Here is a 21,232-nt window from a genome sequence, read left to right on the forward strand (position 1 = left end):
GATTGAATATTAGGTTATATACTTAAGATAAATAATACAAACATTTTTTTTAAAATTTCGACACCTAATAAAATGAATTATAAAAAAAAATAGTTAGTTGGGCCCATGCTCGGGTTGACGGGGTTAATCTTAGCTTATGTTTTATTCTAAATATCCCTTTTCGACCTTCCGTTTTCAATGACGCACATGTTTCAACAGTAAGCAGTGTCTGATAATTTCATCATGGATAACAATCAAAAGAAGCGATCAGGGTTCTTTGCTAACTCACCTTATGATCAACCAATGAACGTTCCAGGTATGAAAATAATCGTGTAATAGGTGACTCGCAGAATCACGAGTGATAAATATAAATTTCATGTTATGCAAGCCAGCCGAAGAATAATTTAGTCGAGATAATCATGATAATCAGTGATTATCATGTATTCATGATGTCTTATGAGAGTGTTTTTTCTTTTTTTTTTTGATAGATCCGTCAAAATGCATTGAAGATAATTTAATAATAAAACAACCTAGAAAAAAGTAGTATCAGTGTGTGACACATTTCGCTGAACTAGTAGTAGTGTACATGATATATCATATTGTTTAGGGGCCAGATGAATCCAGCCTCCTGGGTGTGGGATTTTCTCGCTGTGTTAAAGACCCATTGGTGGCCTTGGGCTGTTTTCTGTTCTTTGGTCTTGTTGTTGATTTTTAGACACTTTCTCTTTCATTCTCAATTCTACCGAGCCCGAATCCGTTTTGTATTCTGAGTCAGGAGCGATTTTCTGATTTGGCTGCCTAAGAATCCCTATTAAGTCTCTATTGAAAAAAATTTGACCACATACCGCACTTCAGACTACTGCCTTTTACGCCTTCATCACCATTCTGAACACCCAAATCGGGTAAGAATTAGATAGAACGACATATAAATATAAGATTAGATAAAAATGTCTACAGACAATATTTTATAACTAAATACTGTGAAATACTGACCAAGATAATATTTCATTTTGAATTAGTGTCCTTCTCCATGAAATTTTCACCGGGAAAGTATTTCACTGTGAATCTTTGACAATATCTTAAAATAAAATATGTCCGTGAAAATATTTTCAAATCAAAGTATGTCTTCCCTGAAAAATCTTAAGCCATGAAATTCAATTTTTAATATAAGTGGGTTTTTGAAATCTGAAATACATTTATAGTTTTTGAAAAGTATGGGTATACATTACTGTTATCTACACATGTATTAATTAATTTGGGTTTGTTTGTTATTATCGCTAAAAGAAAACACTTTATGATGTCATTGTCAAAAATATATAATTTTATAACTCCCTTTCATGAGTCAAAATTAATTACAATTCATCCATGAAATATTGTCTCAATAAAACACTCTAATGATATCATTGCCCAAAATATTGATTTTATAACCTCGAGCTCCCTTTCATGAGACAAAATTTAATTACAATCCATTTATGAAATATTGTCTCAATATACACAAAAAATACATGTAACTTCAGTGTTCTAGGATTTTTATACATATGCAACTTTTCCAAGGGAAAGTTGGAATCAAAAATTCACTTTTCCACAAGTTTAATGAACTTTCCCTGAATTTTATACTATTTTAAAAATGTTTTCATAATTTTGTTATTCCTTTCATAGCATGTTTATACATGTAGTTCGATTTGAAATCAGGGCTTCCAAAATGGTCGTATTTTCCGGACAAGTCCGATAAATTATATAAATGACTTGTTGTGCCGAGACTGAAACAGACAAACTAACATACATGTAGTCAGAAAAAAAATTGAAGTTTATGCAATCTTTTTGACCTGACCTTTAGCCTTAAACAGCCACACATTTCTGGTCATATAAGTGACATGATGAATAATCACTATCAAAACAAACCATACTTTAATACCCTCTCATTACAATCAAGGTTAATTAGTTCTCTGACAGCTGATTTAACCTGTTCAGGTGACAGGTAAACTATTTTGTACCAGAAATCGATCGGTCTATTAAAAGTTATTTTCTTAAATTTCCGTGATTTGCATCTTATATATTTAGTCAACAAGATTCAGATTACCAGAAAACGTAGATAAATGTGATTTGATGAAAATTTAAAAAGGTAGTAACAAAGGTTTAAATTGAAAAATCGTCAGAACCACGTAGTTTGAACTAGTACACTTGTGCGCAGGTGTATTTAATTGTGCATCTGAATTTTCAAAAATGCAAAAAATATCATTGACACCTTTATCTAACGTCCATTTTGAGTATTTTCCTGTAGAAATAACGTAGAAAGAGCTACTTAAACTCAATCGTGCGTTGTAAACATACACAGATTTTACGTATCCATCTCTGGTGTTTTTTTGCCATTGTCAAGTCAACATCCCGTATTAGGAATATGTACTTTTTAAAAACGAAAGGGAAGTTATTGACAGCGTAATTTTGCGCAAATGAAGAGTCTTAGGCAGATATCAGTACGCTGATGTTGCACACTTCGATTGGTGCACTGTCAACAGTTAACGCCAGAACATCGAATTTATATTTAAAATCAAGTCAAATACCAATTTTTGTGTCAATCTTAATTTATATGATGCCCAACTGATTACTTTTTGCCTCAAAGTTGGTCATCAGGTGCAAAAAGCGTCATTTTTGACGTTTTCTCGTCCTATTTCTTGACCCCAAAGACTGAGGGATGCTGTTATAGGTATCCAGCTGTAGTCTGCATGTCAGTGGACCCCAGTAAACACATTAACCTTAACAGTTCTTAGGTTGGAGTGAAACTGATCTGGGAACACAAGTCTAAAGAAGGTCATTTGGACAAAAAATACGGAATTTCACAATTTTTTCTGATTTTCGACTTCAAATGGACCTGAAACTGGAAGTAGTCGTTTCCTCTGAGTATTTCAATAATAATTATGATCAGTAGATATATGCCTGAGGGTTTACACTATTTTTGAAAGTTTTAGGCCTCTGAACTTCCTGTGTAAGACGCAGAAGGGAAGCCCACCCCTCCAGAAAAACCAGTTTTATCCGATTTCAATTTTCCAAGTTCATATTTGAGCTCAAAATGCAACTTAAACATGAGAAACATGACAATAGATAGCCTCAGGTTGAGGGAACATGCATCAATTTCGAAATAAGTATCATAAAGTTGACCTCTAAAAGTATGGAAAGCCATTGGAGCCAAATAACGGTGGTTTGGGTCATCCCCTCATATGGCGGGCTCAGCATGGTAAGGGTTAAGGGATTAAAATCAGGATAAGACAAAAAAAAAATGTCCTGCTGGCTCAAATATTTTTTGGAAGCCCTGTTTGAAATTATGAACTCTGTTATTTCCTTTGACATTATGATTAATTTAATTAATGTCAAAGAAAATAACAGAGTTCATAATTTCAAACAGTTATTAACATTGAGAATGGAAATGGGGAATGTGTAAAAGAGACAACAACCCGACCATAGACATGATAGAGCAGACAACAGCCGAAGGCCATCAATGTTAGTTTGTCTAACTAGCTTGTGATTTGTTGATTATTCAATGTTCATCTAGATATACAAAACATTTGATGGAATATATAAACTTTATTTTGAAATATATTAATTTTAGTTTGACACATGTCTATATGTCCTTCTGGCTCTAGTACAACTGTCTTCCTTGGAAGTGACAAGGAAGGATTGATCCCATTACCCTTCACATGACAATATTTCCTAGAACAGTATTTTGCTTTACAATTTACATGAGCTCTGATGAACCCCTTCACCAATTATCCCATAAGACTGTGACATATCACAAGAGGAAATGTTTGACAATGCAAAGAAAAGTGATTATTGTATGACGACACGTCAATACATGTAGTTGAAGTGTTGCAAATTCTTAGGTTAAGTTTTGTAGATTCTTTAAACCAAATAAAGCAATAAGATCTATGTATTCCATTGTGCACTTTATCATGTTTATGTTAAATAAAAATTGCTTCTTTATCCTTACAGTGACATCTGGACCAGCTGGGAGTATAATGTCGCCATATATGAACTTTGACCCAAAGTATTTACCAGTAAGTGTTTACATTTTGCATCATTATTCATCTTTGTCAGGCAATGAATAACAGAATTGGTTAGGCAACTCCACCTGTTTTCATTCATTCTCCTGAATATGTCAGTGAAATGGAACATACTTGCTCTGGAAATGGGCCCTTGAATTGGATTTAATAAATATTGGTATTATATAGCAGGGTGAGGTTTATGTTCAATGATGTTTCCATTGCAGGACATTTTGAAGTTACTCTCACAGTACAGACAGTCTTCTAACATGTTTAATCCAGCTATATTTTGTATGTACCTATCCCAAATTAGTAGCGTGTATTTCAATGGTTGTCGTTTGTTGCTGTATATTGTATTTGTTTTTGGTTAATTGTTTTGTACATAAATCAGACCGTTAGTTTTGTTGTTTGAATTGTTTTACATTTGTCATTTAGGTGTCTCGCAAAGCTTGCTGTAAGGTATGGATTTTGTTCATTGTTGAAGGCAGTACTGTGATCTTTAGTTGCTTACTTCTGTGTCATTTGGTCACTGGTGGAGAGTTGTCTCATTGGAAATCATACCACATCTTCTTATTTTTAAAGCAATTGCTTTCATGCTATCGCAGATAGCCATCTTTGTGACCCAGATCGATCAAGCCAAAGTTTTTGAGCAGATAAAACTGATTCCTCGTGTCATTCAAAAAATCCTCTGTATATTTCCTAATGGAATACATTAATTGAAACAGTTGAAAACAACAATGTGTTTGTGAAGTTTCAACATATGTTCTTGTAGATGTATTTTTGTTTTTAAGAGGACAACTGTTTGACTTATCTAAGAAGCTGAGTTAGAAAGTGCATTTTTTATACCTGCGATTTCCTTCTTGAGACGATTCATCAAAAGATTGAACATGTCAGTTGTTGATTTAATATTGAAAATTTGACTGAATTATACCTTATATGGTTTAATGTTATTTAATTCGTGTTTCTTTTTCGAAAGAGGTCAGGTTGCTCTTGTTTACTCATAAAATCTTCATTCATACATAAAATTATCGTAAAATCGCTACACACGTTATAGTAATGTAAAAATAAAGATCTCGAGACAATGTCAAATGTCATAATGACCCTACACAATGCATGACCATCGTCTTTTCACTTGATGGTTTTAAAATAGATCTCTCTATATGTACATGTATATAAGCATTGACCGTGTACCAGTTTGATTGTTTTCATAGGGCGGTCCGCCCGCACTTTCCATGAATGATACCATGTTCTCTTTTAATATGCCCTGTCCGATTATGTGAATTTGTACACGAACAAAATAATGTCTGATTTTGAACTTTTCCCCAGATAGACATTCACAATCATGATCAGCCAATCAAAATCGTTGTTTCTCATGATTCTTGGGCTGTATTTGATCAGCCAATAAAAATCATTTCTCATGATTATTGGGCTGCATTGCAAACCTGCTAAGTTTTGAACTTGTTTGGAACATCGGAATTGTACAAATCGTGATCATGGCAGATGAATTTTCATCTGGAAGAAGGTTCTCACACAACCTCCGAAGAAAAGCACAACTGATTTACAAAATTCAAAGATACAGTACTACCATAATATGTTTGTCTTATTTCTATTACAATGGCCAACTGTGAAAGACGTTTTGAAAGAAGAATTAGAAATAGAAAATAAACAATGACTGACTTCTTTGGTACTGCATGAGTGTTTTAAAGATATTTGATTTACAATTCAATGCAGAAAATCGTCAAGCGTATAGACAATGACTTCATGAAACCTGTTACTGTAAATTAACTTCTTTATTTTAAAATCTGTTGCATTATTTTATTTACATGATTATGTCATTAGTAATGAAAGGGGTTAAGCGTTAGCCAGTTCTTAGATAAATTTCAGAAGCCGATCCCATCTTCAAATCTTTAATCAGTATGTATGAATGCATGAATCTTATTGTAAAAACTAAAGTTCGGTAGAACACTCATGCCAGGAAAGTTGAAATCATCAACTCAATGGTTAAATTTAAACCAATTCTAGTCTAATACCGTGTTCACACTATGAAATCTGATCCGGGTCGCACCCAGGATATCTAATCCAAATTAATTACCCCAGTTCACACATAATAAAAAATTAACCCAGTGTGGGATTTTTCTTCTCAACAAAAATAGAAATATAAGCGCTAAAATTGTAACCCGCATCTGTCCACTGTACATATTTACATTCTTTTTCATCACAGTTGCATTATTTCAGAGTCTGAAATTCTTTACCGCACTCCTGATCAACCACTTTCTGTGTTTTCAAATAACGTCCCTTTATCAAAATTGCACCCATTTTGTCCCCCCCATAAAGTGACGGAAATCTTATAGGTTTTCTTAAAGACTGAACAATTCATATTCTCATCATTTGTCATTATGCAGGTCTTTCAACATAGCTTAATACACTTATCTCTCTTGCTGCTGCTTATTTAATATGGTTGTATTTCGTGTGCTAGAAAATAAGGTAACTGGACGTCTGTGACATCACATGTCAAAATATGACGTCATTCGATATGTGAGGTCACGACATTATGACGTTACATTGAAGAACTATTTTTAAGAAGAAAAAAGTTAAACTGTATTATTTGATGTTTTATTTGAAAGAAATGTAGTGATGAACAGGTGGCCCGGTTTTGAATAAATTAAACATATTGACATATATATGTCCCTTTTCTCTTCTCTTTGTTCCATGTTAGAGCGCAATTTTTGCTGGTAAGTACTGCTGTAATTTCAATTGACGTCTAGGCACACTCATGTGCCACCATAGCAACAACCTCACATTAAATCCACTTTACATTCACATATAGAAGGTGAGGTAATTAACTCCACCTAAAATGAGGGGTAATTTTAATCCTGATTCACCCCATGTTAAGGTGGTCACACTACCTAAATTTAGCCCGGATTAACTAATTCGGGTCAAATCTGGTTTTAAAAGGAATAGTGTGAACGGGGTATTAGAGTTGATAATAATGAACACTTTTCAATGACTAGAAGTTCTGTACATGTTATACTAGTAATGTATGGTGGTTGTTAATCAAACATTAAAACAACTATTAAGGGATATTGAATTTGTACTAAGCCCCCACCCTCCAAAAATAGTGGTGTGTTTCCTAATGCATACCTGAAAAGGGTCACTAGATACTGGGTTTTATTGGCAGGCGTCCATTGTGTTTCACTGACGACTTGTTTCTCATGTTTAAGGTGATTTTCGTAATAAATGTTTTTGTCTCATCTACAGCAGTCTAGACATCAATAGCAAACACATTTATCAGTGATTCGCGCAAAAATTGTGACCATATCATTTCAATTGTCTTCGCATTTCAACTTTATTTCATGAAATTCAACAGATTTGTTGTATCATTGGCTGCCATTAGGCATACATGGTCAAAAAATTGCTTGGCACTATTGAAAATTACCTTACTTGCAAAAGCATTGCCGACCCTGCAGTAGAAACGTATTTTGAAATCAGTTAACGGGTCAGACCCGAAAAAAATCCGGAAGATCTTTATCACAGAGTCCCCAGATTAAGAAAATCCTGATTGCCAAATGGCGACCAAGAGTAAATTTTAGGTCTCCTAAAGGCTTTTTAAGTCACCCAGACAACTTTTTTAGTGGACTAAATTGAGGGCTGAAGGTGATTCAGTTCAGAATCACTCTGCAGCTCGTGTTTAGTGTATCACTCACTGTGTAACCATGGTAACATGTTGATTGTTGATAATTAAAGGTGACAACACTCTGCTTTAAGAACCACCCTTACAAATGTATATTGAAAAACACAAAAGTTAACTAATTTCAAAATTAATTGGTATGAGGTAATTTATGTAGATTAGACCAAAATAGCAACATAAACTAGTATTTTTTTGCATATAAATGATACTCTATAAATCTAGTGCATTCCAAACTTTTCTCTGTATTTACCTATATCATGTATATCAGGAGTGCTAAAACCCCAAAATATGCAGACCAAGGATACTTAAATACTTGTGGAGCTTTATGACCAAAGTGGATCTACAAAGAATTGTCAAATCTACCTACTGTCAACCAATAGTCTGATGGAGTTGGAATCTTAGTTTCTTAGTAATTTCTAAGATTCACAGTATTTATATATTTAAGCTGAACCTATTTTCATTTTTTAGACAAAAGATGATGGTTTCATTTTCCCCGAGGGTGCTGGTCGACAACGAGGAAGGTTTGAAATGGCGTTTGCACAAATTGGAGGATCAATATTTGCAGGTATTTAATTGTTTTAACACAGGTAGACTACAGAAAGTGTTAACAATGTTATTAGGTAGTTTTGTAATTTTCATGTTAAATTTTAAAGACCTGAAAGAGTTCACTGTATTAGCATGATTAGATATAAAACAAAATAAATAAATCAATATTTTAACATACCAATTCTGTGTTTTTTACTGAATCTGGAAAGCAAATGTTTCTTTTGAGTCATATCATTACAGGAAAATTTAAAGATTAATGAATCATCATTTTGTCTTACTCGGACGAATGCCATAGAATGCAAGAGATAGGAATGTCAATTAAGCGGCAACATAGTAAACTATGTGTATTAAGCTGTATATTTCAGAAGGTAAAAGACCTGACTGCTTCATACCTTATATACAGATGTCTTATGTTACAAAGTTTCTGTCTGTCATTTGTCATCTTCTATATCAAGATAAGAAGATTTCCTACCTACCTAATTTTTCATGGTTCAGAAATTGCTTTAAAAAAGTGTATAGTTTTTTGTCATGAATTTCTCACTCATTATAAAAGGTTTTATTTCTTGTTTTTACTCATCCCTGATTCTGATTTTCCTTAATAGTATGTATTGAATAGATTTAGGTATAAAGGCCGAGTCCAAAATATGTCCTCAGTCAAAACACATATTTTTCTTATCGCCAGCAACACCATCTGGTAAATGACATCTCAAAGAGATTGAAGAAAAAACTTAAGAAAAGAACCTATTATCTTATTCATGTTATTTACAGATGTGCTGTTAAGTTTTCCGGTTGTACATGTCATAATTTATGTAATAAAAATGTTGAATTTAAATTTGAATTAAAGGAGATTGATATAACAAACATGTTTGGAATTAAATAAAATATGATTTGGGTTATATATCAAACAGCAACCCAACAAACACAAAAATCAAAATACAAACTACATAAGACAAACATGACAAATGTCTACAATTTTTTAAGCTCTTAATTTCCTGGAGTCTAAAAAATTTTATCAAAGAACAAATGTATACATATACATTATCGGTAATTGTATTTACATTTATTTGATAAATAATTGAATATACATACCTGTATAATTTTCAGGTGCAGCAGCGGGTGGAATGAATGGTATTTATACTGGTTACAGAGAGATTAAAGGAGCTACAGACATGTCAACCGCTGTAAAGAGAACACAGTAAGGGTTTATATTGGCACTGACATGTCCTTTATAGTGTTTTAACAGATATTTTATCTTTTCACATCAGCCCCATAGGGTAAATCATAAAAAGGAGCAACCGGAAATCATAAATGGAAGAAAAACATACCACCATATGGCTAGAATAAGGTTGAGTAAGAAAGACAGTCTACAGAACACTAAAATTATCAATCTCATGGAGGGAGGGGGTAGGAAGGCACTTCTATTAAAATTTGATGGTTGGTTATTATTTTGAAAGATGATCTGAACAATTATAGGAAATATTCAATGAAAATTTTATGCATGGCGGTGTAAAATAAAAAGATATTTTATCTTTTCACATCAGCCCCATAGGATATATCATACAAAGGAGCAAATAAAAACAATGAGTAGAAGACAAACAGACCACCATGGTCAAAAGACAAAGGTTTAAAAGGAAAGACAGTCCTCAATACACAACACAGAAAACTAAAGATTGATCATGAGCAATACCCATATCTCAGCATGGGTCAGAAGACACTTCCATTGAAGTTTGCTGGATGTTCATTATTTAAAAAGATAGCTTGCACAATTATAGGAATTATTCAACTTAAGTGTTTTACATTGCAGTGTTATGTAACTTCTGACCCCTCCCCTCCCCACCCTTTTTTTTAATTTTAATTTATTTCTGGAATATGAACACCTCTTAGAAATGAAGAGAGCCAAATTTGTGATACATTATTGTTCAGATATATTGTTTATTTTATACATTTTATTGTTTCGAGCCTTCTATAGCTATAGCTTGCTAGTTGAAGTTGAAGTGAACCTGACTGATCAGGTATCAATTAAATACAAAAGTTAGAGTATTATACTTTATGATTTGATAAGAAATTGTGATAGTATTTTTTTAATGTCTTATGAATGTAGAAGTGATAATATAAAATTCAGCACAAGATGTGTATTGATATCAAATTCAGCACAAGATGTGTATTGATGTCAAATTCAGCACAAGATGTGTATTGATATCAAATTCAGCACAAGATGTTTTTTGATATCAAATTCAGCACAAGATGTTTATTGATATCAAATTCAGCACAAGATGTGTATTGATATTAAAGTTGATTACCCACAATTGTTTTCTTCAAAATATATACCAAGGGAGACAATTCAGTCTTAGTTATCCATATTTATGAACAGTTGACACTCACAAGTTTACTTACATGTAACTGTTAGTTGAGTCAATTTTAAATTACAAAATTGATCCAGAATTATCTCCACAATATATACATATAGAGATATTTTACCAAGTCACATAATACATAAAAGGATACCAGGAATAGCCAAAAACATTTGTACATTACAACAGATCACACACATGTATCAACTCCATTTCCTCAATAAAAAAGATTAGATGCACAAACAAAATCCAGACAACTACGAAAAACACTTGGTCCAGAAAGTCTTTACAGGAAGCTATATATATAGCTAGCTAAGGTAGACACAGTTGTTGGTTGATAGTGCTGCTGCTCCAGAAAACATGTATTTCCCTTTCAAGACTTGAAAAGAGAGCTTCTTAAAACTACTTTGAACAAAATGTTCATAAAAAAATAATTGAATGTAATAATTTCCATGTATCATAAATATACAGCTTGATGAAGTCTGATTGGTTCACTCACAGCATATATTTATTGCTACTATTTATTTTACAGGATGTTAAATTTTATAGGTAAAAGAGGAGCTGCATCGGCACAGTCAGTGGGAGTAATAGGTAGGTTTATTGTCTTACCCTGGAATGAGCAGAGTCACCAGGGGTTATTTTATTACCCTAATTGAGGCATGTGTATGTAGCCTCACCCTATAATCAGCTTATTGACAAGGTGTTAAGATAAGTTATTTTCTGACACATACCTAGAAATTTTGTTATGCATAAAATGTTTGTTTTTGTATGACACCCTACCCAGGAATTTGGTAAGAAGTTTTTCCTAAAATTCATTACAGATGAATTATTTTCTGACCTTTTAAGATCCAGCGACTCTTTTCACAAAAAAATCGAGAGTAAAAATACTGGTAAGTCATACACATTTCAGTATAACTTACGATCAATTTTAATAGTAAGATTTTTTGGGAAAAGAGTCACAGCATCCAGCAGTTTCTGTGTAATAACTCTTATGACCCATTCAATCAATGCTTTTCAAATTTGAATATGTAGTTACTGTGATGACTAAATGGAGGTCAGTTTGGACATTGCAATTTTCTTGTTTCCCTTTCAAGAGTTATGGTTCTTTATTGATTAGAAAACGACACGTTATGCCATTTCTGTGCAATTAGTTCAGAACCTTTCATCCAATACTTGTCAAATTGTGAACTGTTGTTACTGATGGCGAAATGAATGGCAATAAAAATATTGACAATTTTCACTTATTAATTGATTGGGAGAGGGCACTGCATTTTGTTTTTGGGAAATAAGTTGAGAACTTTGAAATAACTACTATTCAAATTTTGATTGACAAAACGGATGTCATATTTTTTAACTACTTTCAGTTTTGCTGTTACAGAGTATGGCCATTAATTGCTTTAACAATGATACTATTGAATGTTATAAAAAAAATTTGGTTTGCTGTCATTTGTACAGCTTGTTATATATTTAGTGATATTTTGTTTGTTAAGGGGTGTTCCACAATCATGCATCATTTACAGCAATAAAGAAGAATTTTTAAAACATTCTTTTACCATTTATCAACACAATTTACGTACAATCTGATGTGTTCAAATCAGAACACCCGATTTTTTACATATATGGGGAATTTCATGTTATGAAAGATAGATCAGTCATTTCTGAAAAAATAAACAAAAAATGTTCATAGTTGGTAATTTTATGAAAAATAGACGCTGTATGGTAATGGTAGTCACACACTATTATGCACCATGACAAAACAATCAGGGGCAGATTGTTGAACCCCTGTCCATCCCACACACAGTACAGGATTTGTACAGTTTTCTAAGTATTAACATTAAGGTGTACTCTATTTCTAGCTTTGTTGTACAGTTTATTTGGCGTGGGATTACAGTGGCTAAGTATTAACATTAAGGTGTTCTCTATTTCTAGCTTTGTTGTACAGTTTATTTGGGGTGGGATTACAGTGGCTAAGTATTAACATTAAGGTGTTCTCTATTTCTAGCTTTGTTGAACAGTTTTTTTTGGCGTGGGATTACAGTGGCTATGTATTAAGATTATGGTGTTCTCTATTTCTAGCTTTGTTGTACAGTTTATTTGGCGTGGGATTACAGTTAGCTCGGGGTGAAGATGATGAATACAATACTATTACAGCAGCAACTGCCACAGGTCTTCTATACAAATCTGCAGGTAAGAACATGTCCAGTTTTTGTTTAGAAGGTACCTATGATAGAATTATTTTGCAACTTTTGTCCATTCCAGAAACTGTCCTTATTCTAAATGTATACTGGCACTTGAATCAAAATACAGTAGACGCCAGCAAATCGGATACTCAAAATGTCAGCAAAAAATATCCCATTACCCTATATATTCAATTAGAAAATATATGAATATTCAAAAAATGAGTTGTCCTAATCCTGAGATGTTACTAGCCCTGACCACTGCATTAGAAAAAGGTTAGGATATTTTTTCTTGATTTTTATGCCCCCGCGGTAGCAGAGGGGGCATAAAGTTTTACCCTTGTCTGTCAGTACGTACGTCCCAAAGTTGGTTTCTGTTCTCTAACTTTAGTTTGCCTCAACCAAATGTAATGAAACTTATACACAATGCTTATTACCAGAAAACACAGATCAAGTTTGAATTTTGGTGGCGTCACTTTAACCGTTCTATAGTTATGCCCCTTTACAAATGGAAAAATTGCTGAATTTTTCTGTTTCCGTTCTCTAACTTAAGTAAGCCTCAACCAAATGTTATGAAACTTATACACAATGCTTATTACCACAAAATACAGATCAAGTTTGAATTTTGGTGGTGTCACTTTTACTGTTCTAGAGTTATGCCTCTTTACAAATTGAAAAATTGCTGAATTTTTTGTTTCCGTTCTCTAACTTAAGTTTGCCTCAACCAAATTTTATGAAACTTATACACAATACTTATTACCACAAAACTCAGATCAAGTACAAATTTGGATAGCGTCACTTTTATCGTTCTTCAGTTATGTCCCTTTATAATATATATGATACGCAAGCAGGGGCATCATCTGTCCCATGGACACATTCCCCATTTATTTTTTTATGGTACAACACAATGTTTGTGTAAAAAATGATCATCTGGTTATATAATACTCATATTTGTTTTCTGCTTTTGAATCCTTTAATTAAAATAAATCAAATTTACTGATTATTTATGTGAATAAATAACTACTATCCATAGTTTGTGTCTTTATTTGATTAAAAAACGAAGTAATATCCATATTTATACATGTCTATTTATGTGTCAACAACAAAGGTAACTTAAGCTTTAAATAACTTTCTCAAAAGTACAGTACAACCTTTCTCACACTGTGTAATTTTTAGCAGCTTGTCTCATTAACCTGATGGTTAAATAAATTATTTCTTCAATGATATTTAATATATATATTAAAAACTAATTTGCTTCTATCATTCAATAAAAATGTTATGGAAAGAGGCTTAAATTTTTATTGAAAATGATTATATATCTGAAGTTCAGCAAATTATTTTTTCACTATCATTTGTCGCAGAGTCTCTAAACTGAAATCTTACTTGTTACATATTTCATTTTTTTAAATTATGAAATATAGTTTGATTATCAATGAAGATAATCATGATGGATGAAATAATAATACATCAAGTTTTCTGAAGATTCTGTTATTGTTCAGGTCATGGTTCTTAATGCTACACATTGTTCAGGTCATGGTTCTTGAGGCTACACATTGTTCAGGTCATGGTTCTTGAGGCTACACATTGTTCAGGTCATGGTTCTTGAGGCTACACATAAAAAATGTAAAAAAGGTGAAAAAGTGTTCATGACATGTGGTCATGCACATGTTACATAGTTTTCTGAAGATTCTGTTATTGTTCAGGTCATGGTTCTTGAGGCTACACATAAAAAATGTAAAAGAGGGGAAAAAGTGTCCATGACATGTGGTCATGCACATGTTACATAGTTTTCTGAAGATTCTGTTATTGTTCAGGTCATGGTTCTTGAGGCTACACATTGTTCAGGTCATGGTTCTTGAGGCTACACATTGTTCAGGTCATGGTTCTTGAGGCTACACATAAAAAATGTAAAAGAGGGGAAAAAGTGTCCATGACATGTGGTCATGCACATGTTACATAGTTTTCTGAAGATTCTGTTATTGTTCAGGTCATGGTTCTTGAGGCTACACATAAAAAATGTAAAAGAGGTGAAAAAGTGTCCATGACATGTGGTCATGCACATGTTACATAGTTTTCTGAAGATTCTGTTATTGTTCAGGTCATGGTTCTTGAGGCTACACATAAAAAATGTAAAAGAGGTGAAAAAGTGTCCATGACATGTGGTCATGCACATGTTACATAGTTTTCTGAAGATTCTGTTATTGTTCAGGTCATGGTTCTTGAGGCTACACATAAAAAATGTAAAAGAGAGGAAAAAGTGTCCATGACATGTGGTCATGCACATGTTACATAGTTTTCTGAAGATTCTGTTATTGTTCAGGTCATGGTTCTTGAGGCTACACATAAAAAATGTAAAAGAGGGGAAAAAGTGTCCATGACACATGGTCATGCACATGTTACATAGTTATATCTGGTAAAAGTAAGATTCCTCTGTTTAGAAGGGATTTATATGTATATTTCAATAAATTATTCAGAAGAAGGTACATTAGTTTAAAATTATATTTCTGATTCTGTGAACACACAGGTTTTATCAAAATTTCTGTCACAAACTGCATTTGTATTTATAAATAAAATGCATCCATTTGAAATGTAAGGGCATCCATCTTATTACAAAGGAAGAAAATGAATAAAGACACCAATTTTATTAAGAAATAGTCCTTTTTATTAAGCAGAAACAACATTTTCCTGTTCACAAGATGGTAATTGCACGACTTCTGACTTCATTTCCTGTCAGAAAAAAAACATTGAAAATATCTGATTGAACATGAATTTGGCAGAATTTTAATGAATATTCCCATCAGGTTTGCTGATGTATTCTTATATCCAACATTTGTTTTCCCCTTTAAAATTAACATCTAACATATAAGAAAGGGTTTGGTGTTTGAAATAATATTACAATAGCCGATATATTCGTTTAGCTGATATTTGAGTAGGCGGAGTCTACTGTAACATTGGTTTTGATTCATTCCAGATGAAGAAGTCAATGACTTGGTATAGAAATTAATCTAATTATTATTTTTCTTTTTCATGTGGACTCTGGACGTCAATGACTTGGTATAGAAATTAATCTAATTATTATTTTTCTTTTTCATGTGGACTCTGGACGTCATTGATTGGAGATGGAGTTGTACTCGGTATAGAAATTAATCTTAATTATTATTTTTCTTTTCCAGGTGGTCTCCGGAAGTCATTAATAGGAGGTGGAGTTGGACTTGGTATAGCTGCAGCTTATGTTTTATTTATGAAATCGGACACTTTTAAATCATACATGACCAGAAATAGATAGAATTGTCAGCATGCATGAATGGGTGTATGTGTATGGTGTTGTTTATACATATGAATGTATGTGTGGTGTATACATCTGTATATGTATGTTTATGTGTGGTGTATACATCTGTATATGTATGTTTATGTGTGGTGTATACATGTGTATATGTATGATTATGTGTGGTGTATACATGTGTATATGTATGATTATGTGTGTTGTATATATGTTTGTATGTATTATTTTTTTATTTTCGTGTGTAAATGAACACAAGTTGTGCGTAAATTAGATTGTGGATGTATGATTGATATGAGATATATGATAAATTTTAAAAAGTTTATACTTTAATTATAAACTGTACTTGTTGTAAGGGATTTTGAATGAATAAACTTGACCTGTTAGCTATTATTCTGTAGATATTAAACATTTAATATCAGTACTTTTTTTAAAACACAAAGGCAGAATTTTTTCAGTACTTTTGACTGATGTTAAAATTTGTTTTTTAATAGAAAATATGATTAAATTTTACCGTCTCTATGAAATTAGATTTTCATTCATATTAAATAATATAATTCACATGTTCATTAAATGTCAGGTACCACTTTTACCTTTTTTGAGTTATGTCACTTTATAATGTTATATGCAAGCGGAAGCATCATCTGTTTTATAAAATGATACCCAAATTTACATAAGGTCAACTTTGACTGAGGGTGTAGTTTCGTAATAATTTGTTTATTTAGAATGGAAAAATTGAAATACGTATATTTTATAAATCATTTCAATAGCGTATAAACTGACTTCTGACCTGATGATAACCTCGAGAACATAGTCCACAAGCAACAGTATAGACCCAGTGCCACTAAACATGCTAGGTTGTTGTTTGTTGATGTGGTTCATAAGTGTTTCTCATTTTCTCGGTTCTTCTTTTTGATTCAGCCATGCTGGATCTATGTGATCCCTCCGGATTTGGAGATCGTGCAAAATTCTAAGTTGAAAACAAGTCATGAAAATAATTATGTGTTTCTATGACTTGCAGAAACTTTATACATCATATTAATCATCAACTGCCAATTTTTAATAATGTCATTTGTCCTTAATTTAAGAAAAGGTTGAGCGAACAACTTCTTTATTTTAGATGTACACTTGCATATAGTTCCTTTGTAAATCAAAATTTATATTAAATTGCCATTTATTGAATAATGTGGAAAATGTGATTTATCAAGTTTAAGCAGTTGATTAGAATAATGAAAGTGTTTTATCATTATTTTATGTTTCTGTAAGCCATTTAATAAAAATTTGGTTCAATATGTGTATTGATATCAGAGTTGATTCCCATTTTTTGAAGAACCACTGATTGGAATGAAACCAAACATGGCATGAATGTTCCTAATGAGGTGCTAACCAAGTGTTGTTACTTTGTAGCCAATCAATCATCCAAGGTGGCTGCCAGTGGGGAACTTAGTTTAACAAAGGACCCTATGCGAAATACATACAAGTCTTCTTTTGAAGAACCACTGAATGGAATGAAACCAAACATGGCATGAATGTTCCTTATGAGGTACTGACCAAGTGTTGTTACTTTGTAGCAAATTCATCAACCAAGATGGCTGCCAACGGGGGACTTAGTTTAAGAAAGGACCCTATGGGAAATATATACAAATGTCTTCTTCTAAAAAAACGCTTAATATGTTGAAACCAAACATGGTATGAATGTTTTTTTTTGAGATGCTGACCAAGTGTTGTTACTTTGTAGCTGATTTGTCATTGTCCTTATAAAGTCATTTTCTACAATTTCAATGAATTTATTGGTAATTTCTGTAAACTTTACAAAAGTCTTCTGCTTTTGATTAAATTACGAGGCAATATTAAACCAAATTTGGCCTCAATCATTGTTAGGGTATCTGTTATGATTTTAATCTATTTTTACATGATTTCCAAAACCAAAGTAGAATCAGGTGAGTGACACAGGCTCTTGAGAGCCTCTAGTTTGAAATGCTATTATTCCAATTCTTGCATTAGGCAAATGATATTATTGATACAATACCAGTATGATGTACAGCTACCAATATTTTCAAACAATTACACTCAAAGGTGTAAGTATTAATTGGATTAAACTCCACTCAAATGCAGTCTTAGTTGACCACAGCTATATTAATATATCATGACAGTTGATAATCATACTGGTATTGAGGTCAAGAATTTGTGTATTCAATTTTTTACACATCTTACTAAATACACAAAATCTTGACCTGAATAATTGTAAAATCAGTATCATAATCATATGACATAAGTTAATAATTAATGTCTATTTAAGTTACAATTATCAGTAATTTGGTTGAAGCAATAAACAGAATTGCATAACTCTTAACTGAATATTTTCTGCAATAAATTTATTTATATATCCCCATTATATTGCTATTTAACAGTAATTTGAATTACCTCAGCATTAGGTATTTGTACATGTATATTTGAATACAGGAAATGTATGTTTTCTTTAATGAAGAATAAAGACCAATTTAGATAAAAGTTAGTTATTTATTTTTGTTGTTGTTGAGACAGTGTATTTTTAATGCCACTTTCTGGAAATTATTAAGCCAATTATTATAAATGGCATATAAAAATATACACATTTGAAGATTTCCCTTAACATTCTTGTCAAAATCATTGAATTTTAAATGTTTCTAAAAAAAAATATGTAAATAAATCTGACTGTCTTCAAGTGAAATAACAAAATAATTTGCATCAATATTGCAAAACTCTCCATCTCTTGGCAATAGAATAGAAATTTTACAGTGAAATTATGGAAATGAGGATAACAAAATAATTATTGAAAGTATGGTAAAAAAAAATGTCTGACTAGCTACAATATTAGCTGAACCACAACATCCATGATGTTTTGATTTATATGGATTAGACCATTGGTTTTTCTGTTTGAATTGTTTTACACTAGTCAATTTGGTGCCTGTTAAAACGTTTACACCGGTTTCATTTTTATGCACCTGTCCTAAGTCAGGAGCCTGTTCTTCAGTGGTTGTCGTTTGTTGGTGTGGTTCATAAGTGTTTCTTGTTTCTCGTTTTTTTACATGATGATGATGGGAGTTTTTAATGACCTTGACTGGCTATACAGCCCTCGCACGGTCGCCTTTTTTTATATAGATTAGAACGTTGGTTTTCCTATTTGAATTGTTTTACACTAGTAATTGTGGGGCCCTTTATAGATTGATGTTCGGTGTGAGCCAAGGCTCCTTGTTGAAGGCCTACTTTGACCTATAATTGTTTACTTTTTACACATTGTGACTTGGATGGAGAGTTGTCTCATTGGCACTCATACCACATCTTCTTATTTCTATAAAATAAATAATCATCAATATAAAAAAATCTAAAATATTTCGTGCTATTTTGAATTAACCTTCATAAGGTTACTCTTCAGACCTAAACATTTGAAAGGAAGGGATGCGTAACAGTGGCGGATTTAGAGGGTTTTCCAGGAGCCCAGGCCCCCACCTTTTTTTTTTTGATAAATTTGGTTGATTATTTAGGGAATCACTGGAGCAGGCCCCCTCTTAGGCAGTCAGTGGGCCCCCCTTATAAAAATTTGTGGATCCGCCACTGCGAAAATACTCTGAAACGTTAGAAGCCAAATAACATGAAGGATCTAAACAAAATAATCAAATTAATCTAGTTATCTTTGCCTGCGGGAGTTGAAAGCTTAGTTTCTCAATAATGTTTTGACTGCTTAGATAACCAAAATTTAAATAATGATTCAACAATTTAGATGTACTGTAGGGACGAATGCTGAAATTCTGTTATCTTGCTCTTGAAATTAGTTGCCATAAATATAAAATTCTATCGGCCATACCTGTCAAGTGACCCGTATCCTGCGGGTCATACCAGAGAATTTCACCCCATACCCGGGATTTTTTAAATACCCGCCGGGTCGCTAAATAACCCGGGAATTCCGAAAATGACCAGTTTTCTCCCGGATTCTTGAGCCTGCATTTTCAGTTTCATAGGTTGACAGGTATATGCTATCCTTTTTTTTTAATATGAACAGAAGACAAAAACAGTTTTATTTCAATGCTTAAACTGCGTTATCTGGGATTTTGCAAACAATCAATCTTGAAACATTACTTTGAAACGGTCGATTCAAATTGCCTCCAATCGAAATTAACCTACAGGTGTTCAGTGGTCCAAAAAACCAATGGAAATGTCAATCTAATTTAGAAAGCAGTCTTTTATGTATTGTTTGGAAACCATATGACTTTTTATACGACCACAACAAAATTTTGCGGTCGTATATTGGTATGACGTTGGCGTCGTCGTCGTCGTCCGGCGTCGTCGTAGTCCGAAGACACATTGGTTTTCGCACAATAACTTTAGTTTAAGTGAATGGATCTCTATTAAATTTTACCATAAGGTTCAATACCACAAAAGGAAGGTTGGGGTTATGGTACTAACAGTTAAGGAATTAAGGGCCAAAAAGGGGCCAAAAATAAGCATTTTTGTAACTTCCAGACAATAACTTGTGTGTTAGTGTATGGATCTCTCTGAAATTGTACTGCAAGGTACCATACCACAAAGGGAAGGCTTGGATTGATTTTGGGGGTAATTGCCTCAAAATTTTATGAATTAGGGGCCAAAATGGGGGCAAAAAACAAGCATTTTTCTAGTTTCAGGACAATAACTTGTGTGTAAGTGTATGGATCTTTATGAAATTGTACTACAAGGTTCCATATCACAAAGGAAAAGCTGGGTTAGAGTATGGGGGTAATTGCCCTAAACTTTTAGGAATTTGGGGCCAAAAGTGGGCCAAAAACAAACATTTTTGTCGAGCCTGCGACTTTTGTCGCAAAAGCGAGACATAGCGATCCTACATTCCGTCGGCGTCGTCGTCGTCGTCGGCGGCGGCGTCCACAAATATTCACTCTGTGGTTAAAGTTTTTGAAATTTTAATAACTTTCTTAAACTATCCTGCATTTCAACCAAACTTAGACAGAACCTTGTTAATGATCATAAGATAGTATCCAGAAGAAAATTTTGTAAAAAGAAAAATCCTGTTTATCCGTATTTTACTCATATATGGACTTAGTTTTTCTGCCAGTTAACATACCATTCACTCTGTGGTTAAAGGTTTTCAAATTTTAATAACTTTCTTAAACTATCCTGGATTTGTACCGCACTTGGACAGAAGC

The 21,232-nt window shown here is 32.8% G+C and overlaps 1 protein-coding gene across 2 annotated transcripts; it reads left to right on the forward strand.

The window, feature by feature from the left end:
• The first annotated feature begins 159 nt into the window (after window positions 1-159).
• LOC127709222 (mitochondrial import inner membrane translocase subunit Tim23-like) lies at window positions 160-18,566 on the forward strand. 2 transcript variants are annotated; one of them, XM_052214626.1, is made up of 7 exons: window positions 160-295; window positions 3,964-4,028; window positions 8,170-8,266; window positions 9,352-9,442; window positions 11,131-11,189; window positions 12,675-12,785; window positions 15,949-18,566. In XM_052214626.1, exons 1-7 carry the CDS (start codon window positions 223-225, stop codon window positions 16,059-16,061), a joined length of 609 nt encoding a protein of 202 aa, XP_052070586.1. In that variant the 5' UTR covers window positions 160-222; the 3' UTR covers window positions 16,062-18,566. The 2 variants fall into 2 exon arrangements, with proteins under 2 accessions (XP_052070586.1, XP_052070587.1); XM_052214627.1 differs by lacking the exons at window positions 12,675-12,785; window positions 15,949-18,566 and adding an exon at window positions 12,455-12,584.
• The last annotated feature ends 2,666 nt before the right edge of the window (window positions 18,567-21,232 follow it).

This window comes from Mytilus californianus, unplaced genomic scaffold (genome assembly GCF_021869535.1).
Source record: "Mytilus californianus isolate M0D057914Y unplaced genomic scaffold, xbMytCali1.0.p SCAF_7, whole genome shotgun sequence".
Classification (NCBI taxonomy): Eukaryota; Metazoa; Mollusca; class Bivalvia; order Mytilida; family Mytilidae; genus Mytilus; species Mytilus californianus.